The sequence below is a fragment of the Haplochromis burtoni genome, unplaced genomic scaffold (assembly GCF_018398535.1).
Source record: "Haplochromis burtoni strain Fernald_Lab_line unplaced genomic scaffold, NCSU_Asbu1 Contig_48, whole genome shotgun sequence".
In the NCBI taxonomy this organism is placed as follows: Eukaryota; Metazoa; Chordata; class Actinopteri; order Cichliformes; family Cichlidae; genus Haplochromis; species Haplochromis burtoni.
In genome coordinates this window covers 1696278-1720288 of record NW_024582409.1, presented here as the reverse complement: position 1 = coordinate 1720288, position 24011 = coordinate 1696278, and the positions used below count along the sequence as shown (strand labels likewise).

At 40.3% G+C, this 24011-nt stretch overlaps 1 protein-coding gene across 1 annotated transcript; it reads left to right on the top strand.

Moving 5' to 3' along the window:
• The first annotated feature begins 11166 nt into the window (after positions 1 to 11166).
• On the top strand, positions 11167 to 23799 carry LOC102293151 (protocadherin-17). Its single transcript, XM_005921397.3, has 4 exons — positions 11167 to 14818; positions 15994 to 16052; positions 16204 to 16373; positions 23008 to 23799. The coding sequence occupies exons 1-4, from the start codon at positions 12350 to 12352 to the stop codon at positions 23583 to 23585; spliced, it is 3276 nt and encodes a 1091-aa protein (XP_005921459.1). The 5' UTR covers positions 11167 to 12349; the 3' UTR covers positions 23586 to 23799.
• The last annotated feature ends 212 nt before the right edge of the window (positions 23800 to 24011 follow it).

The window sequence follows — 24011 nt, the reverse complement described above, 5'->3', positions numbered from 1 at the left end:
TGTTTCTCTTCAAAAGCAGGGCAGTGTAATCCATGAGCTCTCGCTATGCTTTTACAAAACATCCGCTTTTAATGGAGTTCTAGTCTCACACGGAGCCTGTGTTCAGTAGTAACATCACGCAGCGTGGCATTAATGTGTCAGTACTTTTACTTTCCCACTACTATTTCATCTTTTTCCATTGTATAGCTCGAGATTTTTCAGTGCTGTTTACATAATTCTGTTAAGAGCTTCCACTGATTTAAATCTGTCGGTCCAATGTGGCATCATCTGGAGGCTACGAACGTGTTGCATTCAAGTCTGATGAACAAACAAAGGATGAGTACATTTTGAGGGGCTTCTGCAATCAGATCACTGAGTGCTCATTTTAAGCTTGAGCACATCTAAGAGTAATCCAGTACCATGCAATCCATATTCTGCTCTTTTATCTTTATCTCAAACAGAACCCCCCAAAAAAGGAAAATCAAAATTACACGCAATATAGAAATAAATATATATTCCATTTTCTTTCTTTTTGCTTCAACTGTAATTATTATTCATGGATTAAGGGGAAAAAAGTGGAGCAAGCTAAAGACCATTACAGAGAATATTCACAGTGATCGCAATATAAAATATGCATTTAAATCCCAATTCAGCTTGTATTCTGGATGAGCTGTTATTATCCGTTTTCAAGAAAACAATGATCATAGCATTCTCATAAAGGACCTTCTTTTAAACCCCTTAGCAGTCCTATTAGTCCCCTAAACCATCCAATGTCCCGTGGGCGGTACGTCCGACTGCTAACAGTTTAAGCATCTTTGTTATGTAGCATCTATGCAAACAGAATGTTTTACCTAACCAACCACAGGCACAGTCAAATAGGTTTTTTTCTGAATACGGAAATGCACACAAGGGCTTGACTGCATCTTTGCCACCTCAGAAACTGTGGTTGACCTGCCTACAGTTCTGTATCTGCAGACTGATTCTGCTCACACATCGAGCTTTGGTCCTGTGCTGATGATGATAAATCTGTGCCAGTTGTTCACCAGTTGATTGTGGTATACTGCTGAGCAGGGAGAGTGTCTCATTCATTGTGTCAGTGTGGGCCGTCATGGAGACAGCTGCCAAAGGAAACACGGCTTTTATACTATTCTCCGCTACATGGGAGAGAAAATTAGGAGAGAGAGAGAGGGAGAGTGCAAGAGGGAGAGGACAGAATAATATGTTGCATCAATCAGTCTAAATGACTTGCTTATAATTAGCTAACAATGTTTTGTTTCTTCGGTTCCCTGAAGTTATTGGTTCACAGTTAACCTTGAAGTAATTGGAAAGGCTCCGTTGATGTTCCCCAATCTGTATGGAACTGACAGTTTATTTTTCTTCTGCGGATGGCTTCCCTCCTCTTTCATGTTGCTACAGTATTTATGAATTAGTTTCCTGTCACTTTACAGTACAGCCTAATACTAATTGGTGGCGAGATATATGGGTTATTCACATCCCACTAGGTGGCACGCAGTCTTCCTTCCTTCCCGACATTAACATGACTGAGAATTGTCGAAACTAATAACATGGTGTTGCGCTGGTAATACTGCTGCACAAATTACACCTTCCTTGAAAATGGCATAATCTCAAACATAAATTTAAACACTAAGGCTCGGCAGCCTCTGCTTCTCCAACCGGTCCCTGACATTTTAATTTGATGCTTCATCTGCAATTAGACATGCACTGCACACAGATTGGCTTATTTTTATTTAGTGAGAATCAAACATTCACTTTGGATTCCTCTTAATTTAAAAGGAGAGACTGAGAGAGACTTAGTGCAGGGGTTTTACCCTCAGTTCTTATTAAGTTTTAATAAGTTGGACAGTGTCTCGACTGAAAAATGAATTTAGCTGTCATGCTTTTGATGGCTACCATATTAGTGGCATGCTAGGACACAAAATCCTAGTCCAGTTGTCAATAAAAAAGGCCGAGTGTGTTGTGAGAGAGAGGATGATGAGCCGTGAATGCAAGAAAAAAAAGCGTCGCTCCTCATTGTTTAGATTTGTGAAAAGAAAAAACATCCACATATAAAAGAAAGACAGTCTGTCAGTGAACATCTTGGCATGTTTATGCTTTGCACAGTTTTGTTCCATTTCAATTTCACACTGAAAAGTGTTATGCTTTTTTAATTTTCTGATAGTCCCTTGCCTCTGTCGGCCACTTTGCAGGATAGATATCTGCCCAAGAAGTTAATTTAAATGACTTTTTGAGGATGGTGATTGATCCATTGCATACTAAATAACTTTCCAAGCCTAATATGAAGTGCCACAGCAGAAAGAATAAGAATATGTTATGAGCTCTTCCAAATCACTCCCCTATTGTAGCTATCTATTATCAATCTAATTATGTAAGCGCTGTTCGTTTCATGGCTCTCACCTTAATCCCACACAGAATACCGAATGTAGTCACTGTCAAAACCACTAATCTTACAATAAATGCACTGCAGTGTTGCATGCTGAATTTGAATCCTTGCGATTCATTTTTCAAGGGCTTTAGGCTCATATTCAAAATATATAAAAACAAAAAAGCGGTTTGTTTATTGTTTTGCTTTGGATTCTCAGAGATCACAGAGGCTGAGGCAGGTTTTCTTTTGTTTACCGAGGAAGATCACAGCCTGGGTCATATTAGAGATGTTTACTCCTCCTGTCAAAGGATAAGTTGTAAATTTTAGCTCACAGGAAATGAAAGATGTAGTGGCATGCTGAGTACAGACACCAAAGTAATGTCACCTTGAGTGAGCATTTCTCTTGTCTGGACTGGCAGGTGATATCAGAGGATAAACTCCATTTTGACCTTGTGTTCACTCATCTCAACAAAAACACAGGAGAAGAACAGCATTTGAAAAAAAGAAAAAAAGAAACACCCGTCACATTTCAAATATTATTGCTTCAGTCAGCTGATATCATGGCTGCCGATAACGGCGCTTCATTCTGTCTGGAGCAACGGAGCAATGTCTAGGCTTGATGTTAACGTTGTTTGTTAAAAATGCAAAAAAAAAAAAAGAAGAAGAAGAAGAAGAAGAATTAAAAAAACAACAACTACTAAACATATCTTCATTAACATTCACTCCCGTGTAGGTGTGATTGATTCCATCATCAACCAAGTTATTTTTGTGACCAGCATAGGAACATCAAACACCATGACCTCCATTATTTCCCCTTTGAAATTGCATTCACTTTATTCACCTCTGTGGCTCTCCAATACCTTGAATCATTTCTCCTGGGAGGTGTTTTTTTCTAACCTGCTGCTTCTCTGCCAGTCCTAAGAGCAGTGTAACCAGCAATTCTCTCACACTGTATGTGGGACACTTGAGCTAAGAGTGAGATGAGACATCTGGCACAACCTTCCCGAGACTGTGCACTAGATTCAGCTCAGTGAAATTTAGACAGAGACCCCCAAAATAAAGTAGCACACATGTTATATTTATCTTGATAATATATGGCTCTTCTGTGGCAGGATTCAAATTCACTCTTTGATACTGAGTTCTGTGTTTGTGGAAAAAGATGCAAATAGATTTAAACATTTATATGTCTTTGTAAGTTATTCTGGGCCTATGCACCTCTAACGTCTCACTAAATAAATAGGAGTTAGAAAAAATAGAATGAACCTGGAAAAAAAAATCTGACTTCTTTCCAGGAGTTAGAGGAAAACTTACTCACCACACGTGTCTGTGCTCTAAGAGTGGATCTGAAGCCAGGTGGAAGTTAGATTCGCTTAGCATAAAGGCTTTTACCACTGGGGAAAGAGATGCCCTAGATATCACCAAAGCAAATTGTATGCCTGCCACCTCTTTAAAGCCCACTAATTATCAGATTTTGTTTGTTTAATATCTACACAAAATGAAATCTGCTAATGAGAATCAATCATTTTGGTAATTACAAGCAAGGTTTGCTTGGTTATCTGAAGTCTTGTCATCGCAATCAAGATTAGACTGCAACCAGTAGGGACACTGCGCACAATACAACTCCACCTGCAACAAAATTTATGTGCAATTTTAAGCTCATTCTTTGTGTATAGATAAAACAAATGAGATATATTGTGTTATTCCGTGAGCTTTAGAAGTCTTGATAGGCTTATATCAGATCTAGCCGAACTGTTTTTTTTCCTTTCCTGCTCCACATGTATCGACACGATAAGAGTGGTACCGATCTTTTCTTTTCTTTTTTCTCTTAAAATGTTTGCACCAGTAGGATTACTGATGCGCTTATGTAATATGCCCATCTATGAGCACTCCATAACTTTTTGCCCTTTTCAAAGTGCTTTTCACTTCTGTCTTTATTAGCAAATACAATACACTTTTCTTCGTAGTTCTCATACTGGTTCAGTTGTCGTGTAATCAAAGAAATTACATCTTGGTGTAAGATGCTTGATGATGGCCTTCTTAAGCTTTATCCACTCATCTATTACTTTCTGGTTAAAAACACAAAACAAAACAAAAAAAACCTTGGTTACATTGCAGTTTGATGCTGGACTTTGTAGTGTTTTTCGTATTTTGAGTGTGCGTGTGTGTGCACCTGGAGAGGTGTGCTCTTCTTATTCTTTTCTTTTCTTTTTTTTCCCAGCTCTTGTTCTGGCTCCTTACCATTTCCTGTAGTCTCCCCTACAGCTGTCCCAAGGGTTTTCATACACCATCCCTTGAGTTAAAAACATCAGTTTTAACTTAAGGGGTATCTTCTCCTTGGAGTGTACTTGGAAAGATGTTAATGTGTAAGCGCAGGCTGGCAGGATACTTATAGCTTCAAGACTTTGACTAGATATTCTTACATTACAATAGGAAAGAATGACTTCAATTGAGCAGACAGCCTTGTTCAAAGCCTGAATCAAAATGTCCAAATCTGTGATATTCCCAACATAATCAAAGACGCAGCAGTTGTGTTGCAGGCCTGTTTTGAAATTTGAACAGTAAGTTGTTGCTGGAGTCGCTAAAATCTGCCACGTGACTTTAGAGTGCTGAGGTCTAACGAGTTAGGACATTAGGTCATTACTGAAATGAATAATCAATGTATCTTCAGGAGCGTGTGATTCTTCCTTATGCTTGCAATACTTTACAGCTCAGGCTATTTACAATTATTGGACTCATTTGAAATACAAATTCCAGATCCCTTAATGAAGCCTAGCTGAATGGTAAATTGTATAGATTTACTGAAATATTAATAATGCGCGAGTGTTCGTATCTATTTCAATATATATTACCATTTTTTATGTACACCTGATCAAGAGGCAGACATGAATTAATGACTCTATTTGACTGCATTCTTTGATTGTTAAGTAGTTTGTGCTTAAAAATAACGTTAGCCTTTGTGTCGTGAACAAAGCTTAAAACCAGCAACTGTGACCAAGTGAAGCCAAATTAAAATGATTTAATATATTTGACTCACTGATGTTTTGGCTTAGTCAAAGGCAATTAGCACCAAATCCGACATGCCTTTATGTAGCACTGACCCCCAAACAGAGCTCTTTTTAAACTCTGTTTTTCATTTACTGCAGAAACTCTGGAAATGTGCAATTGCAGGCTATGGCGTGTGTTTCCTTGTGTCTTATAATTGCATTCACGATTCCAGTCTGAAATGTTCAATGTGAACTGAATAGGAATTCAGCTCCACTAAAGTACCTGCGAGTTTTGGCATCCTAATGTGTTTTGTGTTTGGATCACAGCATAGCATTGCATGCTTCTTTACCAGACTGATTGATGAGCAGGCAATTTGTGAGGTTTTAAGGTACATATTTGCATAAACTCTTAAAAAGACTGTCATATTCTTAACTCCTTCCCCCACACACACAAACAAAAAAAATGGAGATTTGTTTTCAGAATTTATTAGGAACCAACAACCAAAACTGCACTGGGTGCTATGAAGACTCCAAAAATGATTTTCAGAATTTATGTTTTAAGAATTTGGCAGACAGATGCTGTAACTCCTGGATCCCTAGAGAGCTTCTTTAAAAATCTAATGCAAAAACATCAACGCTTTAACCCATACACTCTAGAGAGGGAGGCTTGACTCCGCAGTTCTGATTCAGAATTGAAATGTTGGAGAATTGACACACTGACCCTTGAGGATTTGCATTTACATGCAAATCCACAGCTGGTTTGTAGCAAAAATAATTTATTCGACACGTATCATGATAACAAGGCTTGTGAGATGTGTGAGTCTCCTTTTGTTGCACCCACAGAGAGGCAAGCAGCTCTGCTATAAAGGTGGATATGAGAGAACCACATAACAATTGTCAACCTGCAGTACAAAAATGGAAGAGTAATGGCCACTAGTAAAAGGCCAAGATGTGGATGTGCTGTGCAAAGAAAACCAGTGAAATAAAACAAAAACACATTTTTTTATCCTTTGACTATATTTATTGCCAGAAATGAACAAGAAAAGTTTTTATTCCATATATACAGAAAGACACCTATAAATTAGGGAATAATACAAGAAAGTGGAGGGAATAACACGTGACAATGGTCTGGTATTTGAGTGTGCTTTGAACTGTAACATATTAGTGGAGATACTTGAAAACTAGATTAGCTCAAATAAGACAAGTCAGTGCACTAGAAAAAAAACCCTTTCAATTGTTGGACAACTTCATAAAACACCAAACGCCACAAATAACAAAGTCCACTTATGGGAATTATTATCGAAGGACCAAAGGAGGACATCAGGTGAGGTTTCTTACATCTGCTTCCAAGACTCGCTGTAAGGTTGGGGTCAGGTTAAACATCATCAGAGATGGATGGTTTTAGATGAGGTCATGTTCCAGTTAATGAAAAGTTAAACACAGATACTTGGAAACAGATCAAATCCCAGTCCTTAAATACAAAGGTGGTCAGGGTTTATGGATGGGTCAACACAACACAACACCAGACAGTAACATGGATGGCTGCTGTGTACTTTCTGTTTCAAGCTGATTAAACCTATATTGTTTTTATGCAATGACAAAAAGTCCTCTAACCCTACAGAGAAGTAGTATCTTTCTTCTGCCGACCTTGCTCTTTCATGGTTGAGGTAAATACAAGAGACTAATTTAAAAATAAGTGCCTGCATGCCTGAAAAGATCATAGTTTGAATTAAAGCTAATCTAAAAAGTAATTAAAAATAACCAGTCCTTCACCACAGCACTGTCATATCATAAATGGCTTTTTATTTTTTATTTTTTTCAGCCAAGGTTGTTGACAATTTATCTGTGGCATTTCTTCTGCTTCAGGTATTCTCTTACGGGTCATATCACTGGGTAGGAACAGCTGACCTATATGGCTGTTTAATGTTTGGAGACTCGTTGGCAAATAGGGCATTTCTCTGGGACTATTTTCAGCAGCAGATTAATGCACATTTGGTATGCCAGTGAATTATGACAGCTTGTGTATATGGGACTAAAAATAAACAACAGCTCCCATGTTAATCTTAATGAAGAAACATGCTACCCAGTGCAACAGTGTCAACCCGTCTCCCTATGAGATTGTATTTCTACAAGTAGCAGCAGCAAATATTTTAATATATTTTGAAGGAAATGTAAAGCTGCCCCAATTACATATTCTATTAACATAATAAGGAAATGTTGTTAACTAAGGTATTTGGCAAGTTACAAAAATGTTTTACATAAAAATTTCAGTGAAATGTTTGCTGACAGTGTATTTATTATCATGTTTGGTTTGTATTACAGTATATAATAGCGCATTTCATACACCTAAAACTAATCACACTGTCACTGAGCTTTGTTATGGTTGTGATTATGCACTGAAAGCACATGGTTAAGGTTAGAGTAAGTTCCAGTTGTGACTCGATGCAGAACGGCGACTGCAGTCATCAACATTAGATGAGACCACAGTCTTTTCCTAATCTTGCCTTAGTCTAACCACAGATGGGGCTCAGGATGCAAACCTCTCCAGAGTCAAAGTCCTATGCTTTGTGCCATCTTTCTGCTCATCCTTACCTCTTACATTCCAGGCATCACTTGTCAGTCAGATCATTTTTTTGGCATTGTTGGATTTGGTCTTTTTGTAGGATTTGTTGTGAAGAAAAAAATAGGGAATATGGCCAGACTTATGCTTTAAGAAGAGTGCAAAAACAGAATAGATGAAAATAGGACATGACTGGACTCACATGCAGATAATGTTTATTTTATTTGCTGCAGTTTCAAGATGTCTGCTGCTACCTTTACTGAACTGAAGCAAACTGAATTTGTTTTGGGGTGGTGAAAGAAAATTGCATGTCACCAAAAACAAACTTTTTTTTCTCCAAAAACAGTATGTTAGTCACTGAGGAAATATTAACCTTCTGAGGTGTAAGTCGTTATGGGTGGTGATCATAAACTAATCCTGTGTTTTAGAGAAAGGCAAAATTTATGTGTGTCAGTTAAAATGATGGTTTTCTTTGTTTACATATAAACAAGACACAGATGACACCACGGTGATTGACCTCATCAGTGACAACGATGAGGCCGCCTACAGGGAGGAGGTGGATCGTCTGGCTGAGTGGTGCGACAGAAACAACATGCTGCTTAACACCGAGAAGACCAAGGAGCTCATCGTGGACTACAGGAGGAATGCTGACCCACATCCACCCATCCACATTAAGGGGACGGCTGTGGAGCGTGTGAGCAGCTTCAAGTTCCTGGGAGTCCACATCTCCGAGGATCTCACCTGGACGACCAACTGCTCTAAGCTGGTCAAGAAGGCTCACCAGCGCCTCTTCTTCTTGAGGACTCTGAGGAAGAACCACCTGTCCTCAGACATCCTGGTGAACTTCTATCATTGCACCATCGAGAGCATCCTGACCAACTGTATAACAGTCTGGTACGGGAGCACCACTCGCCGGAGCACCACTTCCTGCCATAAAAGACATCTACAGGAAGCGGTGTCTGAAAAGGGCTGGGAAAATCATCAAAGACCCCAGTCACCCATCACATGGACTCTTCACCCTCCTTCTTTTTCTGGCATGCCTATTGCATAAACAGGGAAAACTCAATGTCCTTCCCCCAACTTTTAGTTTCATTCTCCTGATCCTCGCCCCACTAGTAGATGGCATAAACCCCAGTTTAAGAACCACTGCCTTAAAATGTGGATATCATGTTGTGTGGAATGTACAAAACAGATTTCCCTTTAATCCCTTCAGCAGGTACATTGAAATTCAGTTTCAGTGTTTCGGTACAACTTTTTTTTTTTGTATTATATTGGCAGCAGAAGTTTCAGAGGCAGGCTTCTCAAAAATCTTGACACATAAAACTAAAATTTTCTGCATGAGTGGTTACAAGAATAGGGGGAAGAGTTTTTGGTGCTTGAATGAACTGTCCCTTTAAGATGGGTACTCTGCTGAAGAATCATGACACATCGATTATGCAGGGATATGGATCATTATTTCACAGTAAAAGACACATAATAGTGGGCTTTAAGAAACTTTACAGAAATACAGACTTCTTTTTATTGCAATATAGTAGTTTAAGTAGTTCAGAGTAATAATTATTACTGGATGTCACTGTTCTGTGTTATTTTGACCATCATACATAATAACTGTTGTCACTATTGTAACTTTTTTTCTTTACAGTTAATAGGGATGCTGTCCCGACCATTGCTGTACAAATTATTTTGTGTGCGCAATTTACATCCTTGCAAAATGTCTCTTGGAGGAAATTGTTTGAAGAACCTGCTTTTCCCTTTGTTTACTCTGCACCAAGATTCATTGACTTGATCATCATTCCCACTCACCACCATCAGTATTCCGGTGTGCAGCTTGAAGTGTGGCGCAACCAGCAATGGGAGCAAAAACAGAATGATAAACAATTTAATCTCACCTCTAATCACGCTTGTGCAGAGTGGTAAGTGAATGACATCAAAGAGATGCCAAGATATTACAAGTATGCTTAAATGAGCAGTGTTTTGCCGTTTCAACCCCTGTGGAATACAACAGGTATGATTTTACACCAGCCAAATATTGTGCTTCCAGGTAAAAATCAATTCGTCATAAAGCATCCCTGTGTTTTCACTGCAAGAAAAGCAGCAGAGATCGTGGTTCATACTCCAGGGCGGGGACAGTGGTCTCATTAGAGAAACTTATCCATGACAAAGTCATCAGCTTCTATAAGAACAAGGCAGCCAAAGCCTCACATTAGGATGTGGCCTATTTATTATGGATATGAACCACCCTCTCATTCAAAGTTCAGATCATATTAAATGGTATGACTGTGACAATGCACACACATTTGTCAATAGCAGTTCTTTCCTGAGGTTTTAACATAGACTGAATGATAATTAGTTTCCCTTTGTTGTCCTTATCTCTTACCTGCAGAAATGGCCAATTTATGCAGGCTGCACCCTGGCAAGGCAAAGTTGATGCTCCCCAGAGGAGGAAAGCAGCCATGTTTCAGACAATGAAAATGAACTCGGGGACAACTCAAGGTTGATTTAGATCCTGGGCAACATGGAATTAAATGAGAAACCGGGCCACACTAGTTGACACAGCTTCCTCTCAGAATGACTCTGGTATGGTACCTGCATCACCAAGGAGCCCCATGCGTCACTAAGATTTGGTCAAGTGAGGGGGAAAAAATGCAAATGTCATATTGTTGAAATGCTGAGTGAACTAAATGTCAGTCCATCTTTTTCCATATGAGATATGAGATTGATGTGGATAGGCTATTGAAAGCAAGTGTGATAGATGCAGAAGGCAGGTTATACCAACAGCTGTGATATTTGAGCTGGGAAATAAGCCTTGTTATTTTTTTTTTTCAGAGGAATAAGCAGTTCTCTTATGTCCTTTGCAGAGATAATCCTGAAAACACCCACAGTCTGTCTCTTATTTTATGTCATGGTTAGATTTTCTCAAAACTAATCGCACTAATCGACAACAAGGTGCAATGCAAGAGACAGGTGGTCGCCTGCTATTTTTTTTAATAATTAATAAGAATCTTTAGTTCTGAATATCCAAAGATGTTCAATGACACCAAGAACATGGCACTGCAAGGGGAAGAAACCTTGAAACATTTTTATCAACTTTAATTTCACATTTTCCACACCATGTTGGCCATCTGATCCAATTCACCTTAAAAATGATCACTTGTCAAGTCCTCACCGCTTCTACTTCCTCCCAGCCAAACACATTTCACCTATCTTTTCATAATCCCTAGTTCACTTCCACATGTATTAGGAGCAACATCCACAAGCACGTTTTCCCTCTGATGCTGCTGCTCTGTGCGCGCACATCAGTAAATGAATCACGTAGCACTAGAACAGCCCTTCTTCATGCGATCTTGCCAGACCTATTGGAGAAACCCCCAAGGCAAGATCTGTCACTGTTCACTCATTTGCTGGAAGACGATCAGAAACTATGTTAAATGCACCAAGAAACAACCTACACCGGAGTCTGTTATAAAGGCGTCGAGAGGATTCCGGGCAGATCAGCTCACTGTGAAGGGAGCAGGTTTCAACAGTTGACGCGGAGAGAACTGAGCGCAGGAAAAGCGATTAATTTTGATTATCTGAAATCTTCCAGCAGCCTTTTTTTCTTTTTGCATTTTCTGGCAACGTTTACGGGGGCAGTGCAGATGAGCATTGTCCGAATGAAGGATGCGAGAGCACTGGGTCCAATTGGACTGGATTATGGGATTACTGGACTGATTATAGGACAATCATCGGGCAAAAGTCGCAGCCGTGCTATAGATGCTCTTGAATGACGGGAACACAAAAGGTTGGACAGGAGTAGCAGCTCTATATCCTGCTTTTATTCTACTTTGTGGCATGGGTAGGCTGTATATGCTACACGAGCAGAACCCATATGCAACAGTGTGCCGCACAGGGAAAAAAGTAAATGCATTGCGAATGGTAACATCGGCCAATGCTGCATTTTGAACGGGCATGTCAGAATTTGCTGTAGCCTAGGTGTAGATGTCGCATGAGGGCAATGCGCTTTTGTAAGCTACGGTCTAACCTTCACCAGAGAGATTCAAGCGCTTTAACCTTGGATGCAGGAGGGAATATTAATACTTTATAGTCATCGATTATTCATTAAGTCCCCCCCGTGAGAAAAAAAAAACAACGAAAAAAAACCCAAAGCATTTCTCGTACACGATGTTGAATTTGATATTTAATTCATACATCAGGTATCGCCAGGCGGTCATCTTTGTTTACAGAAAGAGTTCATCATAGCCGAGCGGCATATGAAAGAGGTTAAAATACCAATTTAAAAAGAGGTAGCGGTTCACGCATCGATTTAGTACCTAATTAGCCAAAGATCGGCGTAAACCACATGCCGGGTTCGGGTTTAGTAGTCTAGGTTTGCCGTAATCAACAGGTTGAAAGTCAACGAGGATTTTTTTTCTCTCTGCCACTACTGCGGATCAGGTTGAAGGGATGCGTCTCTCTGTACCAGTTTTCTTACTGCTGTGGGTTAAAGCCCTGACATTGAAAAATCTCAATTATTCTGTCCCGGAGGAGCAAGGACCTGGAACTGTTATAGGTAATATAGCAAAAGATGCCGGATATGGGACCATGGAGAGAGGGAAAAAATCAAACTTCAGAGTACTGGAGAATTCAGCACCACATCTGGTGGATGTTGACCCGGAGAGTGGACTAATCTTCACCAAACAAAGGATTGACAGGGAGACATTATGCAGGCGTAACCCAAAGTGCCAGCTGTCTATGGAAGTGTTTGCAAATGACAAGGAAATATGCATGATCAAGATTGATATACAGGACATAAATGATAACTCACCCAGTTTCCCCTCAGATCATGTCAATATTGATATTTCAGAAAACGCAGCTGCTGGGACACGCTTTCCTCTCACTATTGCACATGATTCAGATTCTGGGGAAAATGGGATAAAGACCTACCAGGTCACAAGAGATGATTACAATACATTTTCTCTGGATTTAAAAGTGAGAGGCGATGGGACTATATATCCGGAGCTGGTGGTTCAGAGACCTCTGGATAGGGAGGATCAGAGTCATCACACCCTCCTTCTCACAGCAATAGATGGAGGGGAGTATCCAAGATCGGGCTCCATGCAGATCAACGTCAGAGTGACTGATTCGAATGACAATAGCCCGGTTTTTGAAAAATCCTCTTATGTTTTAGAGATTCCAGAGAATTCTCCCCCTGGAAAAGTACTTATAGATTTGAACGCCACTGATCAAGATGAAGGAAGTAACGGGCAGGTGGTGTATTCCTTCACTGGATATGCATCTGAGCGAATACAAGATTTGTTCTCCATCGACCCCAATACTGGCGTCATCAAGGTCCAGGGAGAGATTGACTATGAAGAGAATCCAATCATAGAGTTTGATGTGCAGGCTAAGGATCTGGGGCCCAACCCAATACCAGGCCACTGTAAAATTACCGTCAAAGTGCTTGACAAAAATGACAACTCGCCAATAATTAGTTTTGTTTCTGTCCGGCAGGGAGCCATCAGCGAGGCAGCGCCTCCAGAATCTGTCATAGCGCTGGTCAGAGTGACAGATAAAGACTCCGGCCGTAATGGTCAACTTCAGTGCCGGGTACTAGGAAATGTACCTTTCAGACTGCAAGAAAACAATGACAATTTTTATACGCTGCTCACTGATAGACCTCTGGACAGGGAAATGAAAGATGAATACAATGTAACAATTGTAGCCAGAGATAATGGGATCCCATCTTTGAATTACACTAGGTCATTTACTGTAAAAATCTTGGATGAAAATGACAACGCACCACGCTTTACAAAAGCAGTGTATGTGCTACAGGTGCCTGAGAACAACATCCCGGGGGAGTACTTGGGCTCCGTTTTGGCCCACGACCCAGACGTGGGTCGAAATGGGACAGTGACGTACTCCATTCTTCCATCACATATAGGAGATGTTTCAGTCTACACATATGTGTCTGTTAATCCCACCAATGGAGCCATATATGCCTCCCGGTCTTTCAATTATGAGCAAACTAAATCATTTGAGTTCAAAGTTCAGGCTAAAGATGGAGGATCACCTCACATGGAAAGCACTTCTACAGTTAGAGTCAGTGTTCTCGATGTCAACGACAATCTCCCGGTTATTATTTTACCGCTTCTTCAGAATGATACAGCGGAAATCCCGGTGCCTAGAAATGTAGGTATTGGATACATTGTGGCTACAGTGAAAGCAGTGGACCATGACCATGGAGAAAGTGGACATTTGACCTATGAGATCACAGAGGGAAACGATGACCACCTGTTTGAGATGGATCCAGTGGGAGGAGAGGTCAGAACTGCCCATGCTCTTTGGGAGGAGGTCGCCCCAGTGGTTGAGCTGGTGGTGAAGGTAACTGACCATGGCAAGCCCCCCTTATCTGCCGTGGCTAAGCTGATCATTAAGGCGAACACAGACACAGCAACAGGAGGGGGATCCAGCGCGAGTGGGGAACAGCAGCACTGGGATGTGTCCCTGCCCCTCATAGTTACCCTCTGCATTATCTCTGTCATGCTCTTAGCAGTCATGACCGCCATTGCTGTCAAGTCCAAGCATCAAGATAAGGAGGCTGGGAATTATAACTGCCGCATGGCTGAGTACTCCAATCCTCCAGTGGGGAAGGGGAAAAAGAAACGGATCAACAAGAGTGACATCATGCTGGTTCAAAGTGAGATGGAGGAGAGAGATTCTGCGAGTCGAATGAACGTGGTGAGCAGCCCGTCTCTCATCACCTCGCCAATTTGTTTTGACTACCAGAGCCCCCTGCCACTCACACTGCCCAGGTCAGAGGTCATGTACCTGAAAACCACCCCAAACAGCCTGACAGTCCCCAGGGCAGGTTGCCACTCCAGCTTTGCCGGGCTTAGCACAGACACTCCAGCGAATAGGATGTCAGTGATACAGGTAAGAAGGATGCTGCACTGTGTTCTTTATCAGCCCTTTATTCTTGCTTATCTGTACACACTGCTTAGCCATACTGATCTGACAAAAGAAAAGTAATCGACTGAAAAAAGAGAAACTCTGTCACTGTGAGCAGACATCATTATTTTCACTTTTTCTCCCGCTGTTATGATGCTCTGAATCATTCTCTGCATATAAAGCGTTATACGGCAACTTACTGTTGAATCGTATTCATGTGCTTCAAATGGCATTTCACTAAGGAGAGGTTTTTTGATTTTTGTTTTTATATAGCAGTATTTGAGAATCATTTCGAAATTGCTCAATCTTAAGTCTTCTGTTGGAAAATGGTACAGTTGGTCTTCATAATCAGAAAGCACTCTCAGTTAGACATGCAAACAGTGTGAGTCTTGAAGAAGGCTGCTGTGACCCTGCCAGATCTGCTGCTATAGAGTGAAAACAAAACCTTGCCTGAAATGTGGGATTGGACAGGTGTTTGAGCAGCTTGTCCGATCACATTACTGAACCAATGTGCACCAGACAGCAAGATGCACACAGCATAACCTTACAATCGCATTTTTCGCTCCCCGCAAATATGGGCCAGATCCACCAGCCCGTATCCAAAGTTGGCACGATAAGGCCATTAATAGGGTCCAGCCATGCCTTGTAGAGACGGCAGGGTTGAATACACGAGCCAGCTAACATGCTAATTTGACAGCATAGGCTTGTAGTGCAGTTTAGCACAGCAGAATTATGTGTTGTAAACGATGTAAATATCTAGGACAGTCTCGCAGACAGTCTCATTTGGAGATGATAACGCAGATGACAAGGCCTGGCACTGTCACCAGTCACTAGAGTATGTGGGTGTGATCAACACAAACACATTATTGTCAAGATAGGGTGGAAAGGATGCTGATGACAGTGGCTAATGCTTAACTCTTCGCCTCGCCGAGGGAGAGTACATATGGTCACAATGGAGATTTGTTCCTCTCGTGATTTCGTCACTGCCAGGTGCTTAGCAGATTTTCTTGAGCAGATTTTCCACGTGCTAGAGTAAAGAAATTCGAATCTAAAAACTGGATAAGGGAATTTCTTTTCCTGTCTTAATCTCATGTTACTTGGGCTGTCAATTAAAATTTTAACATGGACAATGTAAAATATTATTTTCCTTTCATTTTTAGACTGAAAATTTTCCCTCAGAGCCCAATTATGCTGGCAGCAGGCAGCCATTTGTTCAAAGGTAAGAGCACTAGCCAAAAACGTCTGACCAGTGCATTTAGCTTCTTCACTTTTGTATCAAGCCAGCTGACTATGGCTATCAAACAGGAGTTAAGAGGTAAGTTAAATTCTTTTTTTTTCTTTCTTTTTGTCCTCTTCCTGTTCTGCTGCAGCTCAACATTTAAGGATGCAGAACGAGCAAGCCTCCGAGACAGTGGCCATGGTGATAGTGACCAAGCTGATAGTGACCAGGATACTAATAAAGGCTCACACTGCGACACGTCTGCCAGGGAGGCCCTCAAGATGAAAGCAACAGCAGTTAATGGCCAGCCTTTCGAGCAAGGTGAGTGGACATCTTGAAGATGCCTATCTGACTCTTACACTAGACATTATTTATAGTTTATCCAGTGGGAACATGCATGCACCTCACTGATCTTTAAGTGGGGGTCTACCATTTTGGGGGTGCAGCCAATGCAGCCACTTCTCCTGTCAAGAAGCTGAACTGTCATTAGATGCTGTGGCTGCAGTGTTACTTTGTCCCACTTTAACTTGCATGCAGCCTGAGTTGTGTTTCAAAGATGACATGAAGGCACCAGAGAGGAAGGCAGATGATAGTTTAAAAGGATAAAAGTGTTCCTTGGCTGAAGGTAGAAATTGCAAACATCTTCTGTCTGATTTAGCTATCAAACCACCTCATATGCATGGCAAAGTGTACCTCCGTAGGCGCCTTTCTTTGATCATGTCATTATTTTAATACAGGTTTGTCACATACATGTCCTGAATAAGATGACAGAGACAAGAAACATGATCGGCACTTGCGGTGCAAAATGAAAGATATTTATGGTGCAACACGACACAGAGCTTCCACCTTTTGCTTGGAAAGACTTTCTCAGCTGTTATTGGTTTTGCTGTGGTTGCACTGTTTTGAGAGGAGCCTGCTTTCCAACTGGAAATAGAAATGTTAAATTTTATTTCACAAATCTGAAACGATTGGCGCTGCCAGGAGTATAATCATAGATGACTGTCAATCTGTTTCAACCTGGCTGACCTGATAGGGTCTGATATATTTAGCTATTGTGGATATAAACTGAAAATATGAGAGCAACTCTCAGTGGTAAGATAAAAGATAATGGGGGACTTGAGTGAAGTGGTGATGTTTCTCATTTCCTTGTCTGCGCCTTGGAAGAGAATGGCTGTGGTCATCATGTCCCTGTGCAGTACTTTCCACACCATTTACATTGCTATGTACTGTTTGTTTGCAGCATGCTCAGGAGGGCAGAGATGGAAACACTCTTGCGGCTGCCAGAAGGATGTGCGAATCTCTCTCTCTCGATCTATCTCACTTTTATATATGTGTGAGTGAGTGAGTGTGTGTGTGTGTGTGCGTGCTATGAGGAATTATGGTAGACCAAACTTGACTCTGTGGGAGGTGTAAATTCAATCACTTTTTTTTGCAGCACATTTCTGAATCTGATTCAACCCAAGTTCTAAGGCCAATCACATGAAGAGATATTGAAGGAGATGTTTTGTACATGCAAAACGGAATACTTACAAGTGCAGTACTGACGCTTCGCTTGACAGGAATGTCAGTTAATTTATAGACCTGCATTTATAAGATAAGAGAAAAGCGATGAATTCGGGCTTTGCTTTTAATATCAACATGTTTTGCTAATGGCTTCCCTGCTTGCATGTGAGGAATGCAGTTAAAAGGCAAAACTAATGGTTGGATTAAACTCTGTTCTCTCTCCTGGGGTTGGTCAGTTGAACATTAAATGGTGTCACTGTCCGCAGACTACAAGCTGGAAGGTCTACATTATGCATTATGCCTTAGACGTGATCACACACACAAAACACCCTCCAACCCACATACTCCTTCTGTCTCTCACTGTCTCTCTCTCTCACACATACAAACACACACCACACAAACATGCAGGTACATTTATTGAACAACAAAGCCACTGTTTTGCAGATTTAGACAAGATAGTGCTATTATCCAAAATGGAGACACCTCAGAATTTTAGTTCCAAATGCACCAACACAAAAGCTTGTGGGTTAAGTAGTATTGCTTTTATGTCTTTACCTTTACCATCCCTCTAGTCTCCTGGCTGCTTTGATACAGGTAATATATGCACCTGTGCAGCTTCCACCATCATGCACTCTGAATATTTATTCACTCTCACAGACACCAGATGCACAGTGGGTATGTTGCTAGGCTTTCTCTGATTCTATTTATAATGGGCAGGCAGTTTCTTTGTTTTTGAGAACACATTATTGTTGCATTCTACAGTTGCCCATAAGATCACAGCTATTTGTCACTTTGTCATGTTTCTGTTATGTGGCGGTGTAAATGCAGCAGCAGAATACATAAAGGTGCTCCGTCGTTTCAGAGCACGCATTTAACAAAATTTTACTCAGTGATAAATGTAAAATGGAGAGCAGGCAGAGCAGATGAAGGCACTCCCACTTCATTTAGCCTGTTTTAAACTATCAAAATCCCACAACATCTAACAGTACTGCTATACAAGCTAGTGTGCCTAGTTAATTTCCTATGTATATATTGTGTGTTATAGAAAAACCTGTAGTGTAGAACAATAAAAGTGGAAAAAATATCCTTTTGGTGCAATTTACACAATTGCAAAAAAAAAAAAAAAAAAGGGGGGTAATAGCTTAACCTTCCCAATCAAACAGACAATATAAACAGTTAAAATATGCCTTTTAATGCACTTCAGCTGTTAATGAATGTGGTTGTTCTAAGCTATAACACCTCTTTTTGGCACCCAAGTGGAGACTGCAAAATCCCTAAACATATATATATTATAACTGTAGTAATATAAACTATTTAATAATCTTAATTCCAGGATAGGATACGTTATAGCTTTTGATAGACACTATAAGCTCGTGTGTATGAGCCTAGATATGCTTAAAACTGCACAGGTGCCATATATACAATATTTACATGCTGGTAATAAATTCTAAGCAGAAAGGTCTATAATGTAAAGTATTATCTGAGTAACAATTTAATCTTATATAATATAAACATGTCTTTCAATTACTCTGGGCTTTCTAGCACCACACAATAGTGCAAACGGCAAAAATACCTTACTCTGTTGCAGGTGTACCTTCTAAGCACATACATCCTTTTGCATCAGCATCATCTGCTCGCTCCTCCACACTGGTGATAGGCAGCATGGAAATGAATTCAGCATCTCCCTGCTTCTCCTTGCTTATGCTTATTGTTCTGGCCTTGTGTATCTGTGCATAAAAAATACTTTTTTCTCTGTGGCGGAGAAAAGAAGATGGAGAAACACAAATGCATGGGGCACAGAACTGTAATCTGGGGTGTAGATGCATCAAAGCGTGTAGCACTTACAATATGCAGGATCTGTGTTGCAGTTATGCCAAATCAAAGCCATAATTTAGTTCTCTCTTGTAAGATGCTTTTTGAGCAAATGCATATTTTGAATCCTGACAAAGCACCATAATAGTTTATGCTAAGAATGCAACATAAGTTCTTACAACCTCAAGCATGAGAGGAAAAAATCATTGCTGCCCGAAACCCAGAAATACAAATTTGTTTAGTAAATCTAAGAGTTGCTATGGCTTGTCAGCATCTACTTGTGTTTTCAAAGATACATTTACACATCGTACTGACCCAGTACAAATATGAGCGACCAAGAGAAGACTTTATTTCTACTGTTTAGATACAACTTTAACAATAATCACAAAGGTTTCTGTTCTTTACCTTGGATCACATGCAACTTAATATAAACTGTAAAAGCACAATCGATGATGATCATTGATCTGAGAAAACTTGATAAAGCACATGTTCCGCTTATGTCTTATATACAAATAAATTGAAAAAAAATTTAAAAAGCAAAATATAAAAAAAGATAAAAATTTCCAGATCATTGGACTAATTATTAGAGCTATCTGCTAAGAAAATGTGAGTCTGTGTGCATTAGCTGTGCACCGGCTGGTTTAATTCTTCTCAGAGCACGTCTCACATCACACATTTATATAAAGGATCTTCAGTTCTACAATGTTTGTTATGTTTACTTAGCTGGGAATAGCAGCAGAGCAACTAGCAGCACACAAAGGTAAAAGGTGGGGTTTTCATTTAGTGAAATCTGCAAGGTCTGTGTTTATACTCATTTTGATGCGAGATCTTTCTACAGAAAACCTCAATGTGAAAAACATTGGCATGTATAAACAGACAAAAGTCACATCTCATATACAATTAGGAGATGACATGATTTAAAATTACACCTATTATTCCCAAAAGTCTTTACTTTGCACATAAAACACACACAACGTTACAAAGAAATGACTGTTGCCCTTTCAAGAAATCTGTAGCACACTGAATGCCATTTTAACATTTGTTGGGAAGAAAATGTAAAAATCTTTCCCTTCAACATTTTTGCAGACGTGGAATCTGTAAAACAGTTCTTATGTAAATTAACAACCCCATTTAAATCTGCCCAGTCCTTATAAATAACAGTTCCATTATATCCTATGGCTATGTGTGGGTGTATTGGTGTTCGTATACTTGAGCAGCGGTATGTGATAATTGTGGCATGTACTTTGCAAATGAGCTTCCACTGGCTGTGTGGCACATGGTGCTGCTTTTTACTGCTTTTGGGGGTTTTGGCATAGAGGAGGTATCTTTTTTTTTTTTAATTTTGAACTTCCTCTTTGCCGTTCAGTATCCTCCAGCAAACTGGTCGAGGCCAGTTTATGCGGAAGGTACTGTTGCCTTTGAAAAGGAGGATCTATCCACCTCTTCTAGGATGAACGCGTTCATGTGGAGCTTCCTCTTATTCCAGGCTGTGTAGTCCCATCCTCATCAAAGCCGGGTTTCAAAATGAGATCAAGTGCCTCATTCAGGGTTACTCATTTGCTCCACAGAATGACATGTGAGCAAGATAGAGGAGTCTTATCTAGCTAATCAGAGTAGCATCAAGTCATGTGAATTAAATATTGCAGTTATTTATATAAATGAAATACAAGTTTTGATTGGAATTTTAGTTGCAGGAAAGTGATTTTTTATTTATGAGAGAGGAATGATGTGAAGATTTAACATCATATGTAACAAGATTGTATTACCGGTGTTTGTGTCCTGTTTTGTTTGTGTCCCAATCTGTATTAATGTCTCCCCCATTCAACAATAAGCGTACAAGCCATCTATGTCTTGATGCATGCTCAGTCATCCAGGTAAGGAAATGCCAGAAAGTTGATTCTGTTCATCTGGAGATAACGGAAAACACTATCCCCAAGTAAACAGAATCAATTTTCTGGGATCTACAACATCTAAATATTTAATCAAATACTAATCAATTCATTGTTTGCATTTCTTTGTATATTTAGTGAAAGGGTGCCTTTAAAACCTCAAAGTAATCACAACAAATGAAAACTTATTTTTTTACATAAGTTTAATCAGTCAGCAGAACAATTGGAGGATTCTTTGAAATATTAGTTTTATAGATTAAATTGCAGCTTCATTTTCATGTATAGCAAATGAAAGAAAAGTAGGATTTACCGTCAATTTGAAAAGACGTGTTTGACATTTTTATTCTTGTGGCTACATGCAAGACATCCCATTGCATCATTGTCAAATTAATTTCAATAGCAAAGTGTAATGGCGTCAGGAAAAACAACACCTTCTACATCATTACACCATGGAAATTGGCTCTGTGGTACGTGTTGCTTTCTGTGTGCTTATTGTACCCCTCCAGGGCTGGGTGTGGTGTGAAATGTAAACGATGGATTTACAACCCAAATATAGAGCGCTGTCCATTTCTCCTTTGTTGCTGACATTTAGTGCCATGAACACATTGTGCAGTCCTGTGTTGTGGTGTGCCGCATCAGCCAATCAAGCAGAATCTACTGCAGCCATGGAATATCCAGCGGACCACTTAAATCAACAGTACTCAATACTTTCAGTGTGGATTATATGTAAAGCTTATTGTTTGGCCTTTTAAAAGAAGCTTATGAGAAAGATTTAATCTTAATTTTAGCCAGTGTCCAAAGACAGTTGTTTAGGGAGCTTGTTGATGACTGTTTACTACAGCAGAGGTCCACAAGTGTTCAGAGAACAGCTTAGTTCACAATATGCATCCACTAAAAAAGATGACAAATGTGCCAATGAGCCCCTGGCTATGCACCAGAGTCCTTTAAAATAAATAAAAGAAACACTCAAGGTCAAATGGCACTTCCACAATCAAACTAAAATCAACTGACTTGGATATATTATTTTAGTGTCAATATAACAGTTTTTGAACTCCCTCCCAAATATTCTATCTTTTGAAGTTTTAGAAAAAATATATAAAAATGAAAATAATGAGCCCGCACAATGTCGAACAACATCCCAACTGCGGAGTGTTTCAAAACTTTCTGGTCAGAAATGGCAAATGCAGTCATGCAAATTCAGGCTTGTTTTTCTTTCTTTTTTTGTTTATTTCACACAAACCTCTTCTGATGGAAATGTAAATGAAAAAAAAAACATCACTTCCTCTGCACCAGATGATATTTTCCAGGAAACACCTACACAGGTTGTTGAGAATAGCAGAGGGAAAAGATTTCATATATAGGACGAATCATTCATTTGGTACAATAACGGAAAAAGAAAAGAGTAAAATGAACTTTTTTTTATATGACTTTATTTGCGTATCAGTGCTTTAAGGTTGCATCGTAAGCAGTTTTTAGAATGGAAAACATGCATTGCTAAATTCAAACCCTCACAGTTGCTGTCGCAATAAGCTGCTGTTGCTATTCATTCTGAAAATGTCTGGTGACACATACTCTATATCAACAAAGATACTTAGCTATGAGCTGGATTTTAATAGCATCAAAATTTGCATCCGTTTGTGGCGTTTTATTATTGCTGCTCATCCTTCAAATGCCATCTACATCATCTTCTGTTTTTTTTTTTTACTCACCCCAGCATGGTCCAATAACAAAATGTTTAACTGTTTTTACAGAGCAAGACAAATCAGTCCACTGCACCGATGAATGTCGTGCACTGGGACATTCTGACAGATGCTGGATGCCAAAGTTACGGGTAGGAAGCCAAGCAGACAGCGCCGATAATCGCACCAACCTTTTCATCCCTGTGGGAATGGATGCAATGGTAGAGACAGAGATTTATGGCACCATCAGCTGCAACAGCAGAAAAACCCTCAGCACGTTTGGAAAGGAACAGCGGGACAGTACAATCCTTGTGGCCAATGTCAAACCTTACTTAAAATCGCAGCGTGCACTAAGCCCACCGCTCCAGGAGAGTCCATCTGCGTCTAGTAGTCCCACCAAGAGTAGTGTGCCCCCGGACTTGGCCAACCAAGAGCCCAAAGAAGTGAGGGACGGGGGTTCAGACAGCAGTGCCTATGGCCCTCCAGATGGCCAGTGCTCCCCACTGCACACAGAATTGGAGGAGCCCTCCTACCTGACCTGCGAGCTCAGGCCTAAGTCCCTGTCAAGCAGTCTCATTCACAGCTCTGTCATCAGCCAGGAGTGTGGGGGGTCAGATTGTGCTCTCGACCCTCGGGACTCTGGTAACTGACAGGTGGGGCGCGGTCCCGTTCTCTCTCACCTGCCAGGGGTGATGATGATGATATCACAGATCAAATGACCAAGAGCTGATTTAATTTAACCCACAGAGGTGTTCAGACACGCATTGTAACCAAAAACCATCTGCTTTGTATGTCTTTTCTTTTTGAGTTTGTGACTTGTTGTGTTCAAGTGAAATATGTGTCTTTGACTGCTGTGAAGATTTGGGGGTGGGTGGGGGTGGGGGGGAGTGGGGGGGGAGGTGGGGGCCAATCAGTGCTTACCTGACTACAAGTGTTTTCATAGTGTACTGTACCCGTCGATTTAGGTGTCTGTATTTTACACATTTCAAACTCCAATTTTGTGAGGCTGTTGAACAAATTGCTACTGTTAAGCTATTGAGTCCTGTCTGCTTTTGTACAGTGAAGCTTTCTGTCTC

Coding starts and splice junctions, on each gene's coding strand:
- LOC102293151 (XM_005921397.3), top strand. CDS start 12,350: ATGCGTCTCTCTGTACCAGTTTTCTTACTGCTGTGGGTTAAAGCCCTG. Junction 14,819..15,993: donor ATAGGATGTCAGTGATACAG/GTAAGAAGGATG, acceptor TTTCATTTTTAG/ACTGAAAATTTTCCCTCAGA. Junction 16,053..16,203: donor AGGCAGCCATTTGTTCAAAG/GTAAGAGCACTA, acceptor GTTCTGCTGCAG/CTCAACATTTAAGGATGCAG.